The sequence below is a fragment of the Onychostoma macrolepis genome, chromosome 11, assembly GCF_012432095.1.
Source record: "Onychostoma macrolepis isolate SWU-2019 chromosome 11, ASM1243209v1, whole genome shotgun sequence".
Classification (NCBI taxonomy): domain Eukaryota; kingdom Metazoa; phylum Chordata; class Actinopteri; order Cypriniformes; family Cyprinidae; genus Onychostoma; species Onychostoma macrolepis.
In genome coordinates, this window is record NC_081165.1 from 2,250,174 (window position 1) to 2,277,649 (window position 27,476).

At 36.4% G+C, this 27,476-nt stretch overlaps 1 protein-coding gene across 3 annotated transcripts in view; it reads left to right on the forward strand.

Moving 5' to 3' along the window:
* The window catches only part of cpne5b (copine Vb), a 181,157-nt gene that overhangs the window by 78,886 nt on the left and 74,795 nt on the right, over positions 1–27,476 (forward strand). For 2 of the 3 annotated variants that reach the window (XM_058791228.1, XM_058791229.1), the window contains one exon: positions 17,030–17,093. In XM_058791228.1, coding sequence (XP_058647211.1) covers positions 17,030–17,093 — 64 coding nt within the window. Of the gene's footprint in view, positions 1–15,339; positions 15,461–17,029; positions 17,094–27,476 lie in introns of those variants that run through there. The other variant, XM_058791230.1, reaches the window with a different exon arrangement.

Consider the following 27,476-nt stretch of genomic DNA (forward strand, 5'->3'; position numbering starts at 1 on the left):
ACGGGTGCACAAATATGCATTAATTCATGCTTAACTAATGCACAGATAATCACCCGTTAAAGTATAACTCATGAAGAAACAAACCATTTATTAATGATTACTACATCAGCAACTAATGAACATTCTATATGATTCATAGATTAAGTAATACATAAATTGTTATTAGTTAAATGTGTCATAATGTATTAGTTCCCTACTAACATTATATTAACTAATGATGTAAATTCATATGTTTAATACCATAGTGGTCAAAGTTATGTACTATAACTTCCAGTTATCTGCTTTAATTAATCATTAGCTAATGATTTGCAAAGGTATCATTATGTTATGACTTTACTTGTTGAGGCACAGAACTATTAACTTGTATGTCATTGTGGTTATGGATTTTGAATTAGTTAGTTAGTCATGTGCCTCAACAAGTAAAGTAATAACATAATGGTATCTTTGCAACTCATTAGCTAATGATTAATTAAAGCAGACAACTGGAATTTGAAATGCATGGCGTCGACCCATTGTGGTAATTGAGATAACACATGAATTCACACTATTAGTTAATATACTATGTTATTGGGGAATACATTGATACATTATGACACATTTAACTAATAACAATTTATTGATTTCTTAATCTATGAATCATATAGAATGTTAATTTGTTGCTGATGCAGTAATTATTAATAAATGGTTTAGTTCTTCATGAGTTATACAGCATATTAACTCATGATTATCTGTGCATTAGTTAATAAGCATGAATTAATGCATATTAATGCTACCGTATTGTAAAGTGTTACCAGCTTAACTAACCACACTTTACACAAAGGTTGGTACAGCAGCTAAAACTCCAATGCCCATAAAGATACTAAAAAAGTTAATAAATGTTTAAAAACATTTACAAATGAGGAATAGTTTCAACTTTAGATTGGTTACTGCAGAAACATGAACAAATGATTCATAAATAATTTATAAAGATGTATAAATAGGGTGAATTCAGGTCATCTGTGATACTTTTTGCTATCGAGATGACTGCTCATAAAGGTACTAACGATTAGTAAACATTTATAAACATTTACAATTGATGAGCAGTTTCCACTTTAGGTTAGGTGCTGACAAATATTTAATAAATGATTTAAGATGTGAAAATAGTAAAGGTATGTACAACAAACGGAGACCACATATATAATTCACAGACTGATTCTGAGTTTAATGAATATGTTAACATGAATAGTTTCTGAAGAGCTTAAAATTACAAATTAAGCTATTTTTCACAACATTTGTAATTGTAAAAAAGAGCATTAGGTAATATATGAACTGAAGTTTAATGACATTTGTTAGCATTCAAAAGTACATTAACAAATAACTCTTTGTAATCATTGTATAAGTTCTGTTAAAATCATTTGTAGATTTTTAAAAAGTGCATGATCGTATATATTTAAAGTTTTATCACATTTGTAAACATTAACTAATGATCTGTTAAGCATTATGTAATGTTTGTTAATAATTTTTTAATGAAGCTTTTAATCATTGTAAACCATCTGTCAAAATCATAAATTCTCTCAATTCATATTGCTTTATTGGCATGACATACTTAGGTACATATTGCCAAAAGCATTGTACATAGCAGAATAAAAAAAAACAAAAATACATACAATATACATCCATATATTTATATAAACATTAATGGTACTACTAATGCAGATGTGTTCACTCTTTACTTCTTAGTTTGTGGCTACCAAAGAGGAAGTAGGTCCTTCACCAAGTAATATTCTTAATTTGTCATTTTCATGGAGTGACTGGAACTCAGGAATAATCTGCTGTATTTGACTGTACAGTGTGTCTCTTAAGGACGGGTATTTGTCACAGTGGAGGAGGAAGTGTTCCTCCATCTCAACTGATCCAGATCTACATACATCGTTACAGATTCGCTCTTCTTTAGGTAACCACGTCTTTTTATGTTGTCCTCTTTCTATGGCCAGCTGGTGGTCACTCAGTCTGTACTTCGTCAGTAAATGTCTGTGAGTTATATTCCTGACTGAGACCAGATAGTCAGCCAGACTGTACTCTCTGTTGAGTTTCAGATAACATTGGAGACGACTTTGGTCTTTGGCTTGTTCTTTCCAATGCTGCATGTATGTCTCCTTCTCTTCATTCATAATTTCTATGATTCTTCCAGGTTTTTCAGGGTTGGTGATATTGAGTGCTTTGTTAGTCAGATCTGACACCATTGCACAAAGATTACTTTTTTGGGCACTCATTTTTTTTGTGTTTTTAGTGCTTTAAAATGAAGAGAATCTTCAGAACTAGAGTTTAAGTGGATCCAGAACTTTAAAACTCTTTTTTTAATGATTAGATTTAGGGGGAGACGGCCCAACTCTGCAGGCGTTATTAGGTGTGTTTCTGTGCACATGAAGGATGTTTCTGCAGAACTCTACATGCAGAGCTTATAAAGGGTGTTTGTGCCAATCGTTATGGCTGTAGTTACTTGTTGGGCCCCAGATTTCGCTTCCATACAGGGCAATAGGCAGTATGACACTATTGAAAATCTTTGTACAAATTCTGATGGGGATCTTTATTTTGAATAATTTTGTTCGTATGGCGTGCAGTGTCTTTTACAAGTAATGTTTTTATTGCCAAATTGAAATTTCCAGAGGGAGTTAAAATCAGACCAAGATAATTATATTGTAAAGTATGTTGAAGTGTTGTGTTGTTTAACGTAAATATATGTTTATGTTCTAGATTTCTGTTTTTTTCCCCCTGAAATATCATAATCTTAGTTTTTTGGATGTTGACTTCTAGGGTCCAATCATGGCAGTATTTAGTTAAATCTCTCTCTCTCTCTCTCTCTCTCTCTCTCTTTCCAAAATGTGACATCCTAAAACGTTTTTCTAGTGAAAGCAGTCCTGTTTAGCGGCAACTTTGCCTGGAGTAGTAGCGGTTTGATGTGATATTTTATATGCTTTACCCTAAAATGCAGCTCATATCTAATTGTTTGTCAGCTAAATCTCACAACAGAAGGCTCTCAGGAAGACTATTATTTAATTATTTTCTCTATCCATATGGCAGTCATCTTTCTAATATACAGAAGCGAAGTGATTAAATCTCAAGAACTGTAAATATGTGATGCTAATTTTAGATGTAGAACATGTTCATCTGCTCTAAAACATAACATTCATCTTCCATCTTCAACTACAAAAAAGAGCTCGGAGAGCTGCAAATATTTAAATATGGGAATAAAAAACAAATCTTCCACTAATAATATCTTACTGTTATTGTACATTGTGTGGATAAATATTAAACCTTTGGTGGTGAGAATTCACAAGGCTTTTTTTGGGGAAAATAAGGGAAGGATAATCAAGGAAGATGAAACGCAGAAGATGAAAGTGTTTTTCCCGCAGCTGTGCCAGTGAGTCAGCTTGCCACGGGAGCGTTGCTGCAAGAATAGTTTCATCAAAATATTTATATTGTGCACTGACGCCACTTTATCTATTTCTATCACACTCACCGAAATGTAACCAAGTGTGTAATGTTTTTAAACTTTAAACTCCTAAACATATATTTAGGAACTTAAAGCAAGCCAACCAATCACTCCAACCATCACTCACATTATTCAGCGTGACTCACAGGAGAATTCATTGATGTTTAGTAAAGCTTTTATGGAGAATTCACTGAGGCTGTTGCTGTATTAAGAGGAAACACGTCTATTTCCATTTTTTATGTGTGCAGAGGTGAAAAGGAGTTTGCAACATCAGCCACACAATTTTTTTAATGGGCGTTCAATTATACCTAGAAATTTTATTTTAAACAGAATGTATTTTTACATATACGTATATGAAATTATAAATTAACTAAATAGTTTATTTAAAAAAAATGTTATACCTTTGAACTTTCTATTCATCAAAGAATCCTGAAAATTTTTTTATATCACACTATAGACACTACTACACAGAATCGGGTACAAAATAAAAGGTTTATGACATGATTCACCATTAAAAATGATATTTCTTTACAGAGAAAACACAGACAGACGAATATAATTGCATTATTTGCATGTCCAATATTTTTACTTCTCGTCGTCAGAGCATTTTCAGTATTGTCAATCAGCAGCAGAACTTTGAGAATGCGAAATGCATGATAGTCAAGTCAAGTCACCTTTATTTATATAGCGCTTTTACAATACAGATTGTGTCAAAGCACTTAACAGTATCAAATTGGAGGATAGAGTGTCAGTAATGTATAATGATAAGATTAAACACTCAGTTTTCAGTTAAAGGCATTTCATTATTGAATTCAGAGATGTCATTGTCTAGCTCAGTTTAGTTTAAATAGTATCTGTGCAATCAAATCGGCGATAATCGCTAGAAATTAAGTGTCCCCAACTGAGCAAGCCAGAGGCGACAGCGGCAAGGAACCAAAACTCCCTCTGTGACAGAATGGAGAAAAAAAAAACCTTGGGAGAAACCAGGCTCAGTCGGGGGGCCAGTTCTCCTCTGACCAGACGAAACCCGCAGTTCAAAAGTTTATGATAAACTGATTCATCGACGCTGGGCGTATTCCTTCAGTAAGTCCAGCCCAATGAAATGCTCCTCCACAGCCCACGTTCGGATACTATTGACTCATACTAGAAGTGACACGCTTCAAAATAGAAAGAAAAATTTGCCAGTGTATGAAAGTAAACGAGAGCGAGTCATTCACTTGAAAGATTCATTCAAAAGAACGCATACTGCATATCACTAATTGTAACAGCCTGCTAACTTCCAAACTTCAAACCACTCTGCAAATGGAAGTAGTCACTGAGTGTATAACGCACACAAAAAGCCATCTTTCAAAGGTATATATTCTCAATTTTGACCCTGGCATTAACCTTTGTCACGTCTTCAGCAAAAACAGTTTTAGGGATTTACTTCATATCAAAGACTATGGAAATACAAAGACTTTTCACTCCTATACTTATGAATGGGAGAAACTGCAACACGCAGTATGGCAGAATAGTCCCGCCTTCTAAATGAAAAAGCCAGTCGCTGATTGGTAAAGTCATTGCATCACTGCAAGCGGCCGTTAGAAGCTCCGGTACCCTAGAAACCTAAGGCTAGAACAGCCAATGCGCATGCGCAGTCATAAGCGCGATATAACTGCGCATTGGCTTGTCTAGCCTGAATAATAATATTCCTTGAAAAGGACTTTGTACATAAGAGTAACTTCTTGGTGGGTGCCAACTTTGCTGATACATACCCCTCAATGTCTGAGCAGTCTCAACCCTGTGTGTGTGTGTAAATAGAGCGTGGGTTGGATGTCCTGGTGAGCCGTGAAGGTATTTCCTATGCCGCTTGGCTCTTTTGAGAACAGGTTTTTAGCAGATTTTCTCGGCAGCCTAATTTAACAGCAACTCATTAATCCCAGCGTCTGAACGATGCCACTGCAGCTCTGAGACCTGCTGTCTCCATTATAGATGACTGCACAAAAACCTGCTCCTCACACCCTGCTAATTGGAAAAGTAAACTTCTTTCTTTTGAGCTTCATTAGGAGATTAATCACGTAAGTGACACTGGTGATTCTCAACCAGTGGTACTTGTAACTGAGGGGGTGCTTGAACAGCTTCACAGTTTTTTCTTTTGAAGTCCTTATATAGCAACTTGTTAACAAATTACTTTTTTTTTTTAAAAAGAGAAAACGTTTTTAAACTCCCAGGTTTCTAGGCTGAAGCCTAGTCCTGGACTAAAATGTTAATCTGAGCTGTTTCAACTGAAAGAGACTTGCACTGATTGATCTTAAAATATATCAGTGCCTTTGTTTTGTCAAGATGCGCACCAGTAATACTTTACTGGCCTTAGAGTTAAGTTCAAGATGTGGCTGAATGTGATTTATGGGTTTATGAGTGCCTACAATACAGAAAAAGAAATAATAATAAAAAAAATAAAAAAAACTACTGTATCATATTTAATCCAAAAATTTCTAAATCTCTAAATTATAAACATGATCAGCTTTGTTCATTAACCTGTTGTACACAATCTTCTACAACCTTATGTCATCTGATTAATAGTTTTTAATTTTTTAGGAAGTTTTTACCAAGCAGCTTTCACAATCGGCAAATGTTTTTGTACTGTGACTGTATTTCAGGCTATACAGGGCTAAATACATAGTTCTTAGAAATTATGTTCACTTTTTATTTATGTTGATTTCATATGGTATACAAAAAGTTTCCATTTAATAGTTTTTGAAAACATTCATAAATATGATTTAAGATTTGGGGAGCTGCACTAACCTTGTCTAGTCATAACATTCTGATAATCTGATATTTTCAGAGAGTTAATGAACTTCGTGTAGTTTTTTTTTTTCACACCACAGAAAATTTTTTTCAATATTAAAAAATTACTGCGACTGTTCTTGTCTGAAAGTGAATTATTGTAATGGCAATTTTAAAAATCTAAATGGTAATGATATTCTGCTATGTGTTCAACTACTGGAAAACAAGAAATAGCTTTAACCAGCCAAAGCTGGTTTGCCATCCTTAGGTTTGTTTGTTTAGATTTTTCATTATTCAAAAAATTGCACACTTTTAAATCAGCCCACAGACTAGCTTGACTTTTCTAGAAGACCAATGTAGACCAGTAATCAAACTTAGGCTGGTTTTAGCTGTTATTTGAATGAGGAGGATGGGGTACATAACATAAAAAAAGAAAGGAAACACCTGCAACCCATCAGTAAGTCACGATGAGCTCTCTGTGTGAGTGTTTACCGTACCATTTACTGAACACATTTAGTCTGTAAATAACTGTGACAGTGAACTTCAGTCAGTAGGTGTAGAGACAATGCCTGACGCATGTTTTTAACCTTGCAGTCTGTTGTGAATGCTGCGGGTTACCAGGCTAATGCGTTCTGAAAAGAGGGACAGTCATCACTGCTCAATGGCCGTCAATACAAATGACTGCTGACTCTATGGCCACTGCCAAGACATGTCATTAAATGTACTGGCTAATCCAATCATGTCAGCGCGAGTGTGCATCGATACAAATTATTCCGCAGATACCCGTGAAATTAGGTGCTCACAAACAGGTTTCCTTTTGGACCTCAGGAACGTGGTGTATGATAATCACTTTTTCCGATTTCTCGCTACTTTTGTCACACCCTCTTCCATGCAACTATTGTATCCAGAATAATGCAGAGGTCATGTTCTCTGTATGGCAGCAACAAGTCATGCTGACTTAATTGCTTCGGTCTGCGTTTGTAGTCGGATTCATGGGTCGATAATCTGAATGACACTATTTGTGTGGGAAGTACCACTCAGTGAACCACTTCCCTGTTGTCCATTGTGTTTGTACCCACACAAACATGCTTGTTTTGCACAGGTGCGCAAGAGCGACTTTCCAAAATGCATCACAGTATTCTTTTTGGATATCGCTGTGAGGAAATGTTACAGCGCTCTTTTATCATTTTTCAGGAGCATTAGTGTCCAACTCAAAGGGGCTGCAGTACCTGCTGTTCAGAGATTCATCCATCTTTAAATCCATACATTTATAACAGCTGTTTCCAGACCTCTGCTGTTTCCTTTTGCTGTTTCCACGAATGATGTATCACCTACTCCTGCGAGTTTGAAAAAGCTGCTCTCGAGCCTTTCAGATGGATGCGGGCCTGCTGTGTAAATGTACAACCACCAGGGTGCCGTCTGCTAAGATGTCAAGGCCCTCAGCCTGAAGACTGCAGAAGTCTTCCTTAAAGCTCAGATTACAGCTGATAACTTCACCGCGTAACTGCCAGCAGAAGTAGCCTTTGGCGTTATTCGCTATGTGGCAAGCTAGCCAACAGAGCAGGCACAGCACAACATTAGAAACCCATTACTGTGACTTATTGCACGTTTTAATGCCTTGAGAGGCTGTAGTCGCTGCTGTGAAGTACTAACTGGCAAAGAGAAGACAGCTGGTCGTACAACAATGCTAAAGACTTTCTGCAGTGAGAAAGTGAAAAATGCAATGCCTGAAGAGCTTTTATACAACAGCCAGTTGGGTTCGTGTCAAAAATGCTTGTTTTTTTTCTCCTGAATTGAGTAATGTATACAAAAATATATTAAAATGCACTTTATTAAAGGTGGGGTATGCATTTTTTCAAAATGAGTCGGACCAGTACCAAAACAAACTTGTAGCCAATCAGCAATCAGGGGCGTGTCTACTCATGATGTGGAGGAGAGAGTGCTCATGAGTGCACATGACAGACATTAGCTGAACCGAGTGACGACAGAAAGATAGAGATGGCGGATAAAAAACAAAAGAGGAAAACGTCTGTGGAACAAAAGAAGGCTTACACCGTGTCTACACTGCGCTGCAACAGCTAAAGTCTGTCTACACTGCACGCGACAAAGCGACCATTGAAAATCATTTGAAATTTGTGTCAATATGTCATAAATAGAACGCATCAGCAGTTTACTGTCGAGGATTTGTTGTGTCAAGTCCATCCAGAGTAGACAGAATCACTGATAATAATGAGTTCTATAGTATTCTGTCACGCCACGCCACGCCGCGCCGTACCGCTTGCATCCGGTGTAGACACAGTTATGATAAGGCAAAAAGAAGGACCCGTGTAAATATTGGATCAGCTTTCTAGCACCGGAGAGAACTCATGGAGCGGGAAGGCCTGCGATCAGGCGCCGAGGTTGCTTTGTTTCTTCTCGATAGGTGAGTAACATTGGTTTTGCTTTGTTTCACAGAACTAATCATGCCATTGTGTGGGGCGGAGCTATCAAAATAGGTGCGAGACCCTTTTGGGGTAGGGGCGTGTTTGTTTTGGTGATTTCAAATGTCAACATTGGCTACCAGAAATCACTTACCCCACCTTTGTTATAATTATTAGAAGACACCTCTTCTATAATGAACATGCTTCTTATTTCTGAGTTAATTTTGCTATTTTTTCAGGCATAAAGTAAAAAATGTCAGTGTGGAACAGCTGTCCTGATATAATAATGAAGGAAAAATAAATAAAAGAAACATTTAAAAATGAAACTGAGAAGAATACCCTTTTAAGTAGGTACCCCAGTAAGTATGCCAAATTTTGACCCTTACATCTGAATGTTACAGCAGAATTCAAGACTTCAGACCAGGCAACTTTTTCCCAATCCTCTATTATCCAGTTTTGGTGAAATTGTGCAAACTGTAGCCTCAGTTTCCCATTCTTAGTTGACAAGATTGGCACCCGGTGTGCCCTTTTGCTGCTGTGCTCAGAGATGCTCTTCTGCAAACCTCGGTTGCAACGAGTGGTTATTTGAGTTACTGCTGCCTTTCTATCAGCTTGAACCAGTCTGGCCATTCTCCTCTGGCATCAACAAGACATTTTTGTTCATAGAACTGCCACTTACTGGATATTTTTAAAGCCTATAAATGGTTGTATGTGAAAATCCCAGTAGATCATCAGTTTCTGAAATACTCAGACCAGCCGTCTGGTACCAACAACCATGCCATGTTTACAGTTTTAGCCACTGACCCAGTTGTTTTTCACTATTTACTTGAAGCTTAGGCAGTATCTTGCTGCCGCTTTCATATTTTTTTTTCCTGCTGTTAATTATTATCAGTTAAGGCAGGAGTGCGCCCAGCTTACTGTCTTCACTACAACATCAACTGCCATATTCTACATTACACCATATGTATATCCAGTAAAAAGCTGATGAAAAGCTCCGATAACAACAGGAATCTCAAATGATCTCTTTGTGCACCGCCTCAAGAAAGTTTCAGCGCTCACACCCCCACACAAATCTCCCCAGTTCCCAAGGCAAATATGAGATGAATATGTAAAGTGCCGCCTCCATTATTACATTTCTCCTTTTGTTAGTTTTCTCTCTGTTGGGTTTGTAATTATGTGCTCTGGTTGCTGTAGAGAACAAAAGCAGTAAAGCAGGGAGTCATGATCCAAGCAGTGAGTGAACGCTCTGGGGTTTCGAGGAAGTATAGAAGTCCACAAGCGTTTGATTAGAACTCGGTCCATGTTGCAGAGTGGAGCTTAGTGAATATATAAGTCAAGCTCAGATTTTAATATGGATGGGGTGCACGAAGCATCTCAGCCCTTCTGGGTCTCAGGAGCTTTATGTGCAAAGCCCAACCCACATGGTGACTTTGCAATGAATTATGTATTTTATTAATGCACATGTACTCAACTGGCAGGTTACTAATAAGTAACGCACCCTGAAGTAATGGTATATTTATACTCATGAGCAGAAACAAATCTAGAGCTCAAAAAAAAAAACAGGAGCTACTGGGGATGATCAGGGTGTAGGTGTAAATGCAGACAGACACTGCAGAGCTAAAGCCAAACCAAATTTGTAATGCCCATTGGGTTAAACGAAGCAACCGAAGACACCTCTGGCATTTTAGAGCATGACTTATTAATATGAACAGATTGTTGAAAACTAGCTTCACATACAGAAGGGCTCACAGTCTCGTGCCATGTATCCTGAAATCATTTGTCATTCGTCGTGAACTGTATCAATGTCAGCTAAAGTTTACACCACATAAACCTTGGATAAAGGAATGAAACTTTGATGTGGCTTTGTTATATATTTCCAAAACTTTAATTAGGCAAACACAAGTTAAACTGGCTCATATATATTGTCTGCTCATCCCTTCTTTAGACTATGGGTGGCATAATTATGGAATAATATCAGCATTCAGAACCATACTGCTGCACAGATTGGCTTCTTGGCTCTTGCAAGATGTTTTCGGCATTTCAAACACACGTTAATTAAACCGCTTTACCCTAAGAGGCTGTTTTTTAGTTTTATATATTGATTTACTGTGTTCAGTAAGCATTAGCCTGTTTTGGAATCTCAAATAATGGATCACGGCCCAAATCTGGACCTCAAATTGGTTCCACCTGAATCATTTCAGAATAATAATAAATAAATAAAACACACACATACACACACACACACACACACACACACACACACACACATCAAACAGAAAACAAGATGTGTGGTCACTGTCTTGACAACACACATACCTGCAAAAAAAGAAAGAAAGAAAAAAGTGCATACAGAGTGTTTAGAATATAGAAATAAATATGTAGTATATAGAAATAACAGATTAATAAAATTGAAATATATAGAGTATATAGAAAATAATTTCAATTAAATAATTATATTTTAACGTCATATAGTTTAATTATATTATATAATGATTAAAATATATTAATATATATAATTTTGGTAACACTTTATAATAATGTTCATTAGTTAACAACATTAGTTAACATGAACTAAGAATTAACTACTTCCACAGCATTTATTTATCTTAGTTAATGATAATTTCAGCATTAACTAATGCATTATTAAAATCTCAAGTTGTGTTTGTTAACATTAGTTAATGCACTATGAACTAACATAAACTAACAATGAACGACTGTATTTTTATTAACTAACGTTAACAAAGATGAATAAATAGTGTAATACATGTATTGATCATTGTTTGTTCATGTTATTTAATACATTAACTAATGTTAACAAATGACAGCTTATTGTAAAGTGTTACCATAATTTTTTGTATATTTTTCACGAGTTCGTGTGCCCATATAATCTTAGCATTAGTGGTAAACGGATTTGGCTTGATGTCTGCAATGCAGGGCTCAGAAAGACTATTCTACTTGAGCTCCGAAAGCCCCCCTATAGACAGAAGGATAAATGAAATAAATATGCATAAAGGAGGAGATAGGGAGGTGGAGGGAAGCCGAAAGAACTAAAAACGGAAGTGGTAAGAGGCTGTTTTTATACTCGGATATTAATTGAAAGATTAGATGGGCGTACTCCTCCCGAAATTACATTAATAAATTCACATATATTTTCTATTTTTTTAGGCGATTTCCAATGGATCTTTTTGGTTCAAAAATGAGAAAACTGCCAAATTATATTTTGTTAGTAATACTGTCTCAGTCAAACGGTTAGTTCAGTTGAGTAGTAATGGTGATACTTTCAGCCGTTTGTGATTTGAGTGTTCAGTTTGGCAACAGCAAAAAGCCTTTCACATTAAAAATACAACCTTTAGCTCACTGGAGGGTGTCAACACGAAAGACTGTCCTGTTCGTTTCTCTAGACAAGCCTTTGTAGCTGTTTTGTACAAGACCCCTTTTATAATAATACAACAATACAAACTAGTACTCCTGTTGCTCCTGTTGTCTTGTAAAGACGAGAAATGAACCAATTAGCAAACACTGGAGTGTGAGCAAACACCCGTGGGATCTCAGTCCAAACAGAGCAGATGAAATTGCATTCTCTTACTCGTACAGTCTAGAGTTTAAAACCATAACAAAACACAATGCAGTGTGCACACTTGACACAGCATGTCTTGACAGAAGGTTGCTGAAGTTGTTGGGATAGGTTTCAGAGTTTCATCTACAAAATGCACATTAAATATTGGAAAATGGGTTATTCATGGGTTATTCTTCAGCTTTTTCATATGTGCAGACATTGTTCATCTTTGTTAAACTAAAAATGATGGAATTATGCTACTAACAACTGATAATGAAAGTCTATATACTATATATAAATTAAACTAAATTTACATAATGGGTCTGTGCAATGTCTCATGGACACGCCAGGCTCTTCCACCTCTTCCACCTTAAGATCACTGTCAAGTACAGATATCCCCTTCCTCTCGTCCCATCCGCTCTGGAACAGCTTCGTGGAGCCAAGATCTTTTCAAGATCCGGAGTGCTTATAACCTCATCTGGATACGTGAAGGGGGACGAGTGGAAGACAGCCTTCGTGACACCCACAGGACACTATGAATATCTGGTGATGACGTATGGTCTAGTCAATGCCCCCTCCGTATTCCAGGGCTACATGAATGAGGTGTTCCGGGAGTACCTCCACCACTTTGTGCTGGTTTACATTGACATCCTAGTGTACTCCCGGAGGAATGGAGGCACTGGCTTGAAGGAGCTCGTCATCCTTTTGTGGTCTATACAGATCACCAGAATCTTGAATATCTCTGTGAGGCAAAAAGATTAAACCCCAGACAAGCCAGGTGGGCTTTGTTTTTTACCAGGTTTAATTTTACCATCTCCTATCGTCCCGGGACGAAAAATACCAAAGCAGATATTCTGTCAAGACTTCATGCTCCTGACGAACAACCCAAGAATCCAGAGACTATTATCCCTTCTGAGCTCATTGTAAGCCTGATCCAATGGACCCTAGATGACGACATCGCAGCAGCCAGTGTCTCCGATCCGGCTCCGCTGGGGTGCCCCCCAAGTCATATCTATGTTCCTCGCAGTCAACGAACACCACTCATTCATTCAGCGCACACCTCCCTGGGCACTGGTCATCCTGGGACCAATCAAACCCTCTCACTATTGAAAGATCGCTTCTGGTGGCCTGGAAAGGCGAATGATATCAGAAGATACGTGAGAGGATGCCGGGAATGGGCCATGGCTAAAACACCTCGCCACTTACCTACTGGCAAACTCCTACCTCACCCTGTCCATGGTCACACCTGGGAATAGATTTCATCACGGACCTCCCTGTCTCTGACAATAACACTTGCATCCTGGTTGTGGTGGACAGATTTTCAAAAGCCTGCCATCTGGTTCCTCTGAAAGGACTCCCCACAGCAATGGAAACAGCTGAGGTACTATTTAGCCATGTCTTTCGTAACTTTGGCATTCCTGAAGATATCGTATTTGATAGAGGTCCACAGTTTATCTCACGTGTATGGAGAGCTTTCTGTTCGCTCCCAGGTGTGACCATCAGCCTATCTTCTGGATATCACCCACAGAGCAACGGACAAATGGAGTGAAAGATCCAGGAGATAGGCCGATACCTCCATACCTTCTGCCATGGCCACCAGAACTCCTGGAACCAGTTCCTTGCCTGGGCCGAGTATGCACAGAACTCCCTCTGGCAACCATCCACGAATCTCACTCCATTCCAGTGCGTACTCGGCTATCAGCCACCTCTGTTCCCCTGTTAAGGGGAACCATCAGAAGTTCCCTCTGTCACCCATTGGTTCCAGGAGAGTGAGAGGGTCTTGGACTCAGCACATCAACATCTACAGCGGGTAGTAAGATGCCATCAACACCATGCTGATGTCCAGAGAGCCCCTGCTCCCACCTTCCAGTCAGGACAAGAGGTATGGCTCTCCACTCGGGACATCCGGTTGCGCCTCCCCTATAAGAAGCTGAGTCCCATGTATATTGGTCCCTTCCCCATCATCCGGCAAATCAACCCAGTCACGTATGAACTCAAAATTCCATCACAATACAGGATTCACCCCACATTCCATGTTTCATTGCTCAAACCCTATCACCCACCTGTTCTCCCTGTCTCCACAGAGCCTGGCACTACAGACGAACCCCCTCTCCCGATGGTGCTTGAAGACGGAACAACATACTCGGGAAGTGAGATTCAGAGTTCCCGACGTCGTGGTGGTAGATTGAAGTACCTCGTAGACTGGGAAGGGTACGGCCCTGAGGAGAGATCATGGGTTCTAAGGGATGATATCCTCGACCCCAATCTGTTGACAGAATTCCACACCTCCCATCCTCATGATCCAGCTCCATGAAGTAGGGGTTGCCCACCACGATGCCAGTGTCTTCGGCCTTCAGGAGTGGGCCGTAGAGAGGGGGGTTCTGTCACGGATACGCCAGGCTCTTCCACCTATCAGCGCTCACAATCACTGGAATACTGATCACGCACACCTGACTGTCATCCATTAATCACCCACACAGCACTATAAGAACACACAGTTCACACAGCCACATCATCTGGTCTCCCAGATAATTGTTCAGTTATGGGGGTTGTAGCTTCATTCAAATTTGTGTAGTATGGCATAGTCAGTGGTTAAGGTTTTTGACTGTAACTTTAAGGTTAACCACAGGTTCGTCTAGGGAATTTTATTTTTACCTGTAATACACCCAATGTGTCTTTCCACAGTGACGTTGTGTGAAAGTAGACCATAAATCAGACCAGCTTAACCTCATTCAGCAAGTGTGATGTTGTTGTAACAAACTTGGTCAAATGTGTTTTGAAAAAACAGTTGTTTTGGAGAATTATCATTTTTTTTCTTCTTTCACTGGCACAGCCCTCATGTTTAGAAACAAAAAGCAAGCTGTCCATCTGGTGATGATGTAACTTTGTTTTATGGTGATGTTATCCTACAGAGCAGGATGTTTGCCGACAGAAGTCATGTGGAGCCATTATGGTCTTCAGCTAGAGAAAAACATGTCTAGCAAAATGGTTTTCAGTTGTGAACACATGGCTAAAGCGCTAACACAGACTGCACGCATCTGTCTCTATTGCAAATGAAAAATCCTGAAGGAGAACTTAGCCATATGGGCAACATCAGTGCTAATGAAACTGTTTATGCATTTTAGGGACTATGTTTGTGATATCTGTGTTAATGGGAGGCTGAGAAAAGTGTCCAGAATCTGAATGCAGGGATGTGCAGATGATGGATCTTTTAAAGCCCAATTCCACAACCCCCTTCTGCATTCTGTAGTTGCCAACCGCCATCAGCTGCTTGGAGTGAGATTTATTCACAGGCCATAAATTTTACATGTGCGCCCATAAATATCACATGCCTAGCAATTATATCAGAACATGTTGTCAATCCTGACATTATTGGTAAAGAGAAATAGTGTCATAATGCTTTATCGGGTATAACAAGTGATTGCATAGTTCCCTGGGCCAATGATAAATAATTGTGTCCGAAATATGTGTGTATATATTTTTAAATTGGTTTAAATGTATTTTATATATGTATATTTAGTTATATATATATTTTAAAAATATATGTTTTTCAACTAAACAAAATGTGATGTGGCATAACATATAACATCTTAATCATTTTCTAAATAATATTTACATTGAAAATATGTTTAAAAACGTATTAATACAAATATCATGCATTATTGTGTTGTAAATATATATATATTTTTTGTGGAGTTGCACCACATGACATTTTACATCATGAACTATCCCTACCTTGTCACAAATAGATCCAATTATCTGAATATAATGAAACTTGTTGACCTTTACTCTCTGATATCATTTCCATATATATATATATATATATATATATATATATATAAATTATTATTATTATTATTATATATTCTGTTTTGGTTGCACCACATGACTTTGAGTTTGTGAAGAAAAGTTTTCATGTTTTTATAATATTTTAACAAAAGTGGTTCACTGCTAATTAATTTTGTTTTCCTATTTTTTATAACCATGAGTGTAATTTGTTGCCCACATAGTTAGTGGTTCACTGCTAATTAATTTTGTTTTCCTATTTTTTATAACCACAAGTGTAATTTGTTGCCCACATAAGATAAAGTTTACTTTAAAACCATCAGAAAGTTCATTCACTAGCTCTGGTAATTATTATGCCTGAAACTAGCATAGAAAACCACAAAATGTGATGTGGCATAACATAAAACATCATAATCATTTTCTAAATAATGTTTACATTGAAAATATGTTTAAAAACATTTTAATACAAATATCATGCATTATTGTGTTGTAAATATTATTATATTTTTTTGTGGAGTTGCACAACATGACATTTTACATCATGAACTAACCCTACCTTGTCACAAATAGATCAAATTATCTGAATATAATGAAACTTTTTGACCTTTACTCTCTGATATCATTTCCATATATATATATATATATATATATTAATTATTATTATTATATATTCTGTTTTGGTTGCGCCACATGACTTTGAGTTTGTGAAGAAAAGTTTTTATCTTTTTATAATATTTTAACAAAAGTGGTTCACTGCTAATTAATTTAATTTTCCTATTTTTTATAATGAGTGTAATTTTTTGCCCACATAAGATAAAATTTACTTGTTTAAAACCATAAGAAAGTTCATTCACTAACTCTGGGAATTCTTATGCCTGAAACTAGCATAGAAAACCACTCCTGTTGAATAGTTCTCATTGACCTAGACCTCCTTATGTTGTTTTACTTGGGTTTACTTAATTACTGCTGTTGTGTAATCAATGAGATAAACATCTGATAGTTCAATGTCATCTTTATTGTCTATTTCAGGGGCATACCGGGAAAGAACTGCGGCACTATCATCTTATCTGCTGAAGAACTGGGGAACTGCAGGGTGAGTGTGTCAGTGTGTCTTTAGAAGGGCACATAGTGTTGCATTCATTGTTTTCTCTCTTCAAGGACAGGCAGAAATGAGTTTTAAGCAGATGCCTGCAATTTACTCTGACCTTCAATTAAAAACACTCGGTCTCATTAAAGCCCAGAGTGCTGCTGTGCAGATAGAAAACAGCTTCCTCGTTTATGAATTTATCCATGCAAAACAAAAAACAGTGACTCTTGTATTGACTGTGAGGATCTTTAAAATAGAAAAATACTACTTCATTTAAAAGGTCATGGAGGAGTGTGAGCATTTCTCACAGAACATGATAAACTGCAAGGCAAAGAAATCAATCAATGATTTTTTGTACAAGAGGCCGTCAGGTCAGCGTGGGTGCAGTGGATCCTCTCAAAGAGGTGTGCGCAGATGGAGGCAGGGAACTGTTGTGTCGAATGAAGTCCACATGTCCAACATGTAATAAACAGAAACCTCATTAAGGCAGAGGCTGCCAATTTAGAGCGTCACCCTCATTGGAAAAGGTCATTTCAGTAAAAATAAAAATAAAATTTGTATGCATTACAGTACTTTGGAGCTAAATGGCATTACAGTGCACATTAACGCAAGCAGTTTTACACAGTTAAAAGTAAACTTTATTTACTTCTCAGAAGTCATGGGGAACCTCATGGAAGTGTCACATCTTCATTGGTTTTCTTAAGCAGTTTACTTTTTGATAGCAGTTTTCAAAAGGTCCCATTAGTTAACGTTAGTTAATACTAATATTAACCAACAGTGATCAATAATTGTTATATTGTTACAGTATATATGTTTTTCTTTATTAACATTGGTTAATAAAAATACAACTGTTCATTGTTAGTTGATGTTAGCTCAGGTCCATTTTGATTTAAGTAGTATTTCAAAAAGTAAAAATGGACTCTGAGTGTGTTTGTAGTTTGACACCCTGATGAAGGCTTGTTAGCCGCAATGCATTGGTGTACTTTTGAGTTGTTTTTAATGTAAAGCCATGTGAGATTAAAGTATTTTTATTTTTCATTATATTTTTGAGTGCCTTGGTGTTATAAGCTTTATTTCAAAAAGTATTTTGGTCACACTTTATATTAGGTGGCCTTAACTACTATGTACTTGCATCAAAAAATAAGTACAATGTACTTATTGTGGTCATATTGTATTGCAAATCACTTCTGCTTCTATTGAGCTGGGATATGGGTAAGGTTAGGGACAGGTTTGGTGGTATGGGTAGGTGTAAGGGATGGGTCAACAGTGTAATTATAAATGTAATTACAGAAATTAATTACAGATGTAATTACGTATAGGCATTTTTAAAAATATTAGTACAATGTAAAAACATTTATGTACACATTAAGTGCATTGTACCAAATGATTAATCTAAATGTAAGTACACAGTAGTAAGGCCATCTAACATAAAGTGGGACCAGTATTTTAATTGTTGGTTTATGTTAAAGCTTAAGTTTGTAACTTGTTTTGGTTAAAAATGATACGAAATCAATTTATGAGCAAGTACATAACCAGCCAGTGTTCAAAACTATCTCCTAACCTTAGCCCGATTCACAACGGTTAGCTTATAATTGTCACACCCCTGGGCCTGTTTTTTTTTTCTGTTTATTGTGAAATGCTACCAACTTTTTAAATAATACATTGGATAGCTATTAAATTTATGTAGCCTAACTTTTGTTTGGTAATGTAACAAATAGTCTCATTACATTTCAAAGTAACCTTTGGTTTTAAAAGAACATTTTGTGTTGAAGGAAGCAAAAATAAATGAACCACAAATAATCAAATATTCTTTTTTATTTTGAAGTTCAATTGAATTAATACAATATAATGAGGACAATACAAAACAATTAGTTTTATTGTTGCGGTCTCTTTGTTCTTTTTCCTGCGTGTTTCAGCTGCAGCAATATAAGAGATGAAATGATTTTTAATGAGATTAAGTGTTTATCATCTTGATCACACAGTAATGGTTTGACCAAATCATGCAGCCCTATACTTTTAATTAAAAAAAAAATTACTAAAGAAGATCAAATATTTTATTTGATTACCTGCATATCATTTCACTGATTTCCGAGACATTTGAATGTACGAATGTGTTGTTTAATTATTGAAATATTAATCTAAATCTCAGGGGGGCAAAAAAGCTTGGGAATACCTGTTTTACAGTAATAATTTCACGTCATCTTGTGACTTTAGACACTATAGCATAGTGTTAACAAGAAAAAGTGTATCTCACCGCTATTGTAACATATGCATTTGTGGGGGAAATATCTAGCGATGTGGCTGTGGGTTCATTGTAAAGCGTTTGTGGTACTAAAGAGTTCCACATCATGCGCACTGCGCTCTTGTTAGGACTGTGACTGGACAATGCTCCTGTGAAGCACCTTCATTACAATTTCAAAAGGATTTTCTACTGCCTCCCTGCTCTCTTTATCAATAGCGGAGTTCATTTGTAGATCTTTTTGCTCCGCTGCCTGTATTTTACACACCAAAAGCTTTAATTTGAGCTCAAGGTAACATGAATCCAATGGGGTGGACTCTTGTTATGCATCTGTCCCAGATCCCTCCTCTGTGCTTTAAGTCACATGCCTGCTAAGAAATCAGTATCCAGCTCAATAAAGGCTTTTCCCTTCCTCATTAAAGTGTGAAGAAGCAGGATAATGGAGCTTTCAATTAAAATAAATTGGAAATACCTATAGAAAGGGCTCATGAAAATTATTTTCACCCTATGGTTTCAGATTTCTGTGCCATTGTACAGATGTGTTATGGTTCAATGTTAAAAAACTTGAGCCCTAATGTTATCTGCAGAGACAGATCTAAGTAAGCTATTCATAGGTTCATTTCCTAAAATGTGTAAATAATATTTTTTAATGTATTATGCATTATATACATTCATTTAATATATGTATTATATACATTCATTTAATAATTCAGTGTGTAAATATATTTATGATTAATTGTGAATTATCATAGTCAACTGTTTGATTAATTTGTAAAAATTTTAATCGATTCAAGCCCCCCTGAAACTGCTGGACACATTTATAGTTAAATATGCTTCATGTAACTGAGACTTTGCTCTCTAGAAGCATCTAAGGACTGGACATACTCAGGGCTGTGTGAGAGATGGGAAAACCTTGGATTTGTGATTAGCCATCAGTGTGTGGGAAAATCAATCCTGAATTCTTTACTAATGATTTTTGCTAATTCCTTTTGTATGCTGACGAAAATCATTCAAGAGAGAAAACTCAACCTAAAACCTGAATTCAGTCCAGCTTGATGAGTTTAACTATGTTAGCAAGCTACTTTGAAACTGTAGTTGGCCAAGTTGCAATCAATATGAAGTAGTTGATATACACTAAAGTTGCTCCGAACTGTAGATATTTTAGCTAATTACTGCAAATTAAAGTTAAATAAGGAGGTAATTGTTTTTCATATTTAACATTATGTACAACACATAATTTATAAACCTCATGTTGTGTTCTGGTCATATTGAAAGGAGAGGATTTTCTTTTTCCTGAAATGCTAGTTAATGTTATGTCCACCTTGTTAAACTTGTGGTGTTATGCATTGGTATTGCCAAATATTTGCTTCAACATTTTTTATGTACAGTATTTATCTGAAGCACTCGTATAGTTTGTATAGTTTGTATTTTTTAGTTTATGTATAGGTAAAAAGTTTTATATATAGTATATTTATAGTCAAAATCTGTCAGTAGGATAGTTGTGTATAGGTTTATATTGTTTTACTTCATTGCTGTATGCCTGTATTTATGTAGCACAGTGGTCCTGTGAGGCACGACATTTCGTTCCACTGTATGCCCCGCATGTAGCGGAATGACAATAAAGCTCAACTTGACTTGACTTGATTTATCAACTTTTTTTTTTTTTTAATTAATACAAGTTTTATATTTCTTTTTGTAAGAGACTGGTTATAGACCTCATTGATCTGAACTTATGCACCTTATTTGAGTGAATAAGCTTGATTTAACTCTTTTCTTTTTTTTAAGACTGAAGCACATAAATTTAGTTCAGTGAGGCCTACGATCAGTCAGTTCAAAAAAGAAATACAAAACCTGCGCTAACTGACAGAAAACAATTGAAAAGGTTGAATCCAATAATAAAACAGCTAACCTAATAGAACTATTGAGAAATGTACACTGTTAGACATTTCAAAGGGTTTTTATAGTAACTAAAGTTAAAAGTAACTAAGTAACTAAGTTACTGTAATTAAGATTTAGAGTAGCAAACTATATTTGATTTACAGTTGCAAATTGTACTGTTTTACAGTAAATTACTGAAAAAAATCCAATTAATCAGTATACTACTGTAATTAATTCATTTTAATATAGATTTTATTAGATTTGATTAATTTTTTATATAGAATTCATTTTATTTTTACTCTACATAGGTACTACTGGCATTCAATTAAAACAGACACAATAATTACAAAATATAAAATGCTTTATTTAAAACATTGCATGTATAACACTTAAAAATACAGTCTTCCAATGCTGGAACAGTGCAACTTCACCATTTCTCCTGTCTTAGGAAATTTTGCAGTGCATTATGTTGTGTCCTCTGGATTCATCCTCACAATCATCCAAAGAATCTTTAGGCAACAGAAATATAATAGGGAAAAAGACAAACAGCCAAAGAATACATAGCCGTCTGCAAAACCCAGGTGCTGCTCCAAACACAGCGTAGATGTTCTCCGGAGCTCTTCCACTCTCGTGGGTTCATCCCCGTGAAAAACCCGCGGCGCTGGCCCGCTGCTTCTATGTCTTCCTCGGACGCGAGTGGCGTGTCGTGGTGCGACTCGATAAAAAACAATATAGAACCCATTATATATACTATCTACAGTGGATGCGGAGAGTAAAGTGATGCTCCGGTATATTTCTGACATACAGATGCACTCCAAGTGCTCAAGCTGTTTCTGACACGAAATACAAACGGATTTTCCAATCATTATAAGCGATGTAACATGTCCAGTGTAGTCAGTCCCAAGCTGTTGCGGCATTGTAGACACGGTGCAGGGCAAATCGTGTCAATCCAAAAGAAATGAGGAAAATAAAGCAACCTCAATAGAATGGCGCCAAAGAGGTAAACAGCAAATACATTAGTATACAGCAATTTTAAAAAATACAGTAAGTCTCTGTATGTGGGGTCTGACGTCACAGAAAATTCAGAAAATGATGCAAAGGGTATTACAGTTATTTACTGTAAAGGGAATTTGCAGTATTATACTGGGTGATATACAGTAAATAACTGCAGAAATTACAGAAATGTCTAACAGTGTAGTTAAAGGAACACTCCACACAAATTACAGTTCTGTCACGATTCACAGTACTTGCCCTCATATTGTTTCAAACCTCTAAGAGTTTCTTCTGTGCAACTCAAAAGAAGATATTTTGAAAGATTTTGGGAACCAAGCAATATTGGAGCCTATTGACTTCCATTGTGTCTGATAAATAAAGTTGTAGATTCACAGCGACATAGGTGTAGTAAATGAAAACAGAAATATGATTTTGGGTGAACTGTTCCTTTAAGTAAGTAGCATCACCTTATTCAGTTGGACAATATGACGAGAAAATTCCAGCATAACGTCTGCAGCATCTGTTTATGTGGCTTCTGAGGGTCTGAAGTGGAAAATGTAAGACTGTGCCCGAGTTCAAGGACCCACGTTTGTCTTTCAGCAGTATTGCACAGTATTGTCTGTGTTGAATAGAGAATAGAATTGGACACTGACAATATTGATAATATTGATCCTCTTTAACACCCTCAGGCATGCTGGGATTGTCACAAACTGTCTCTACTGAGAATTCAGCATATAAAAGCACCAAAGCCAAAGATGATTGAGAATATTACCAGATAACCTCTCTTTCAGACTGACCCCTGAAAACCGACTGCTGAGGGTTGATAGCCGACTTCACACATACATCATTTGCTTATGAATTATCCTTGCTTTCACGCCAAATTGACTCCTTGTTTCAGCTGTAAATTTGATTTGACTGCTTCTCAAGTGCAGAATGTAAGTCAGTTTCATTTTGAGCCAGATAAATCTCTTCTTTTGGAGATATTATTCAGGCACACTTCCCAGTTCTGTTCTGGTCATCAAAATTTTAGACACAAAAGCCACAGGCTATTTCACAGGCTTGTTTTGTACTGTGAAACCTCATGTTCTACAGACACAAGTACATCTACCCCACACTAAATTGGACTTGTTTCTATACCAACCAATGAGATTAAATTCATCATAAAAATATTGATCTAATGGATTTTAACTAGTGATTTTATTTATAAAGAAGAAATGAAAGAAACTTATATTAAGTGTTTTGTTTATTTATTATGATTAAATAATAATAATAATAATAATAACCATGCATGTTCTGTTTTGTTGTTAATAAATCATAAACTATAAACAGTAGGTCATTTAGGCCTTTAAAATAAAAAATTGTACACACTGAGGGTGATCTATTGTAATTTATAACTGTAATTCCCAGCCCTGTCCAGTTGGTGGCGAGTGCGCTCCAGTGAGGCAGCAGAGCGCGCGATCGTCTCCAGAACAAAAATAAAGGTCTTTTGCTGTGTCTTTGATTACTCACAGGCGAGTATAGTAAAGCGAATCGCTTGATCTGAGGTGTCTACAGCGATCTATCACGCCACATTAAAGCCAAAACGGTATTTATTGCTTGAATTTCCTAATAAAATGGACAGAATTTGAAACCTGAGACTGCATTTCATATCAAAAGTAACAACGCACAAAGTTTAGCCGATTTTCTAACGTTACTGTGCATTCATCAAATGAAAACAGCATCGATTGGGAGTTAAGAAACGATATTGGTTCATAAAAATAAGAATCTATTAAAACAGATAAATCGGTTTTATTTTATTTTTAATTTTTTTTATCCAGCACTAGCATATTTTGTTGTTTTAAGTGTCCTCCGCTGTCACTGCAGTCTCTATTCATCTGTTCTCTTCAATTACAGAGCCGTGAGTTTCAGCCAAAGCATACATGTTAAGGCTTTTACACAGCAAAAATAAACATGACAACAGCCACTATAGATTATATAAGATAATAAACACACGATTACAATAGGATATTTGTTGTGATTTTCTTGAGTTGAATGTGTACATCTGAAATGCTAATTTGTGCAGTGATATAAAAGGCTATAAATAGCATATTTTAACAACAGTAAATGACCAAATTCCACATGTGATCGTAAAAGGAATTATTACAAACACTCAATGGTGGTTTGAAGTGAGTTCTGAGTAAAAGTGTACTATTAATCTCATAAATTGTCTTATGAAGCATGATGCTAAGATTAGCTCTAATGCACCTGCAGAACAGGTCCAATTCTTCATAATGAATTTTTGTCAGAATACTTCATGTAAGGTCGCAAGAAAATGTTTTGTTGTATTTATTTAGAAATACTTTTGATAATAATTGGGTAAATGTATACTGAGATTGAAGCAATGTGGCTTGGTAGACGTTTTATTGCCAGTATAAAGGCTGATAATGGCTGAATAAAAACAAAAGAATAATGATAAAAGAATAATAAGGATTATGTCTCATACCTGGCGGAAGTGTGAAACGTTCTGTTTCCTTAAACTAGTTTGTCATGCATTTCTTTATTTCAACACATTTGCAGGTAAATCCTTGTATTTTAAATTTGTGATTAATCATGGTCCATGACTGTGATTAACGCGATTACATTTTTTTATCGATTGACAGCACTAAAATATATATACTGTATATATGTATGTATATATATATATATATATATATATATATATGAACTAAATTAGCATGCTATGGGCAGTTTAATGACTAACTTTCATTTATGATTACAAATTTTAATGTTGGTGCGATTAATCATGTTTATTTGTGCATGACAAAATTAATGCATGACACGACTAATCACAGAAACCAGTTAATTTTTTTAAATCAATTTGCACAACACTACAGAAAATATAGACTACACTAAAAACAGGTTTACTTGCAGCAAGGATAAACATTTTTATGCTAACCACAATGTGTTTTTTCCCATAAAACCATTTTGATCACCACTTGATGTCTAATGTGAAATTTGGGTTCTGAAGCAGAACAGCGATTTGATCAGAATATGTTTAAGCTCCTGTAAGCTGGCAGAGAGAGAATGTCAGGCTTCTTTCCCCTTTGTAGTCCTCATATCCAGGAACCCAGAAGATATTTATGAGGCTTTGGGGCATTACAAAGACCGAGTGGCATTATTTTGTAGCTGCAAAGGGGTGTGTGGGTGAAGACTGCATTTTAATCCAAGTGCATGCTGAACTTTCCACCCTTACCTCCCTCTCATAAAGTGCCCTATTTAGGGTGTCTGCGCTTCAGGCGGATATTCATACCGCCTCATTTCAGCGGGTGTCACTGATGATTTCTAGTGAGAACCCTAAAGCCGCTCTTAAAGTGTTATGTTCCTCTACGGCTGGCAGATTCCTGAAGGTTGTCATGTGAAAAGGCACCAAGGCATCATTTGCCGCTGGGCTTTTTATGGGAAGGCGATAGAAGGGACGTGATGGCTCTCATCTGCCATGCCATGCTATCTGGACAGCTGGAAACACAAGGGCTGGGGTGTTGCAACAAGGGCGAGTGACTTTGTAGGACAGTAACAAGCGATTAGAGAGGGGAAGGAGGAAAGGGCTTTCAAAATAGCCTCAGAATATGTTGATATAGCAGTCTAGGTATTAGCCTTTAGAGCAACCGCACGTTTAATTGCTCTCGAAGCAGAGCATCTTCGAGTATGATAAACGTGAAACCGCACTCATCAGCAGTAAATGTCTATTAGCATGTCATCAGTATTCTGCAGGTCACAGAGCTTGCAACAACAAAGTTTGTTTACTAAGAGCGATCTAGTGCTCTGTGCAGATAACAGGGCTGTTCAACATCTGCTTCTAGATTAGCCATTAGTTCGGCCCTTCAATCACTCACGCAGGAGCATGTAGTTTGCAAAACATGCTGTACTTTTAAGAGCTTGGTTTTGATTTGTTGTGTTACCCACTTGTAAAACACATTGCCTGAATGCTAAAGAAAAAGGTCATCCAAAAATGAAAATTCTGTCCTCATTTATTCATCCTCATGTCCTTCCAAATCTGTATGACTTTCTTTCCTCTGCAGAATATATATTATATATATATATATATATATATATATATATATATATGAAGAGTTCATTTGCACAAACCGATAAATTATTATATATATTTTTTTTTCAGAAATCACATTTTTTTCATTGCGCATTCCAAGTAATATCAATCAAACTGCAGTTGGGTTGTTTTTATTAAGTAATAATAACTTAAACAAATACAGGTAATTTACAAAATTAAAGTTCATTGAAAGTATGTTTTTTTTTTAATATATAATATTTATGATAATGAATATTATTATTACCAAACTACTAAAATAATATCTGCAAAACATTGCCTCTGTATTGAGTGTTTTTTTTTAGTGTGTTTCTTTTACCCACAAATAGATGATACATATTAACCTGAACAAAAACATCCGATCCCAGCCCAGTAAATGAAATCAAGCCCTACCATATGTTTCCCACTGAATATTCTGACTCAGAAAGAAGTATTATATGTTTTAAAATGTACTTCGCTATGAAAGCCATTTTATGCTTTAGCCAGTTTGAAAACTGTTTATTTGTGTTTCTTGTTTCATTTTCTCTGTTGTGGGTGTTGCTTTATTGTCCACTGTTTTTCTCGAGTCCACTTACTGTAGAAGTCTAGAAGGCTTTTTTCTCTTTGACTCATTTGTGAGTGTGCACTGAAGATAAAATGGTAAAGTCTCTTGCTCAGTTGTGGTAATGTCTGGAGCTAATTGAGAATATGTAATAACAGTGTTCATATACAGGAAGCAATGACAAATTACAATCTTAAATCAAGACTATGAAGTTTTCTTAAAACTCAGAGAAATTACTAAGACTTTCTCTGAGATAGACTACCAGGGAAAGTGAAAATTGGCTTCCAGGGAGCTCTGTGGGCGCTCAGCTGAGAATGAGACAATCCAGACATTTTCATTTGAACAGTGTCAATCAGCAAAAACAACAGCAAGACTCTGACCGCTGCTGTCAAACGGAGAGACTTTACTGAGTTATTTTAGATGGACGGGAAACTAGAGTATGACTCAATTAAAGACGCAGTTGTTTGCCTACAATGACGACAAGGCATGTTTGCTATAAAAGTCAAGAAAAACAAGGGAAGCTATCACGATGTGTTAAGTCTTTTGTCTTCTGGGGTCGATGAGGAGAAAATTAACACATTAGAACATCCACACTGAGATATCAAAGGAAAAAACTGTTTATTTGATTTATAGTGGTCATCACTTTCAAAAGCA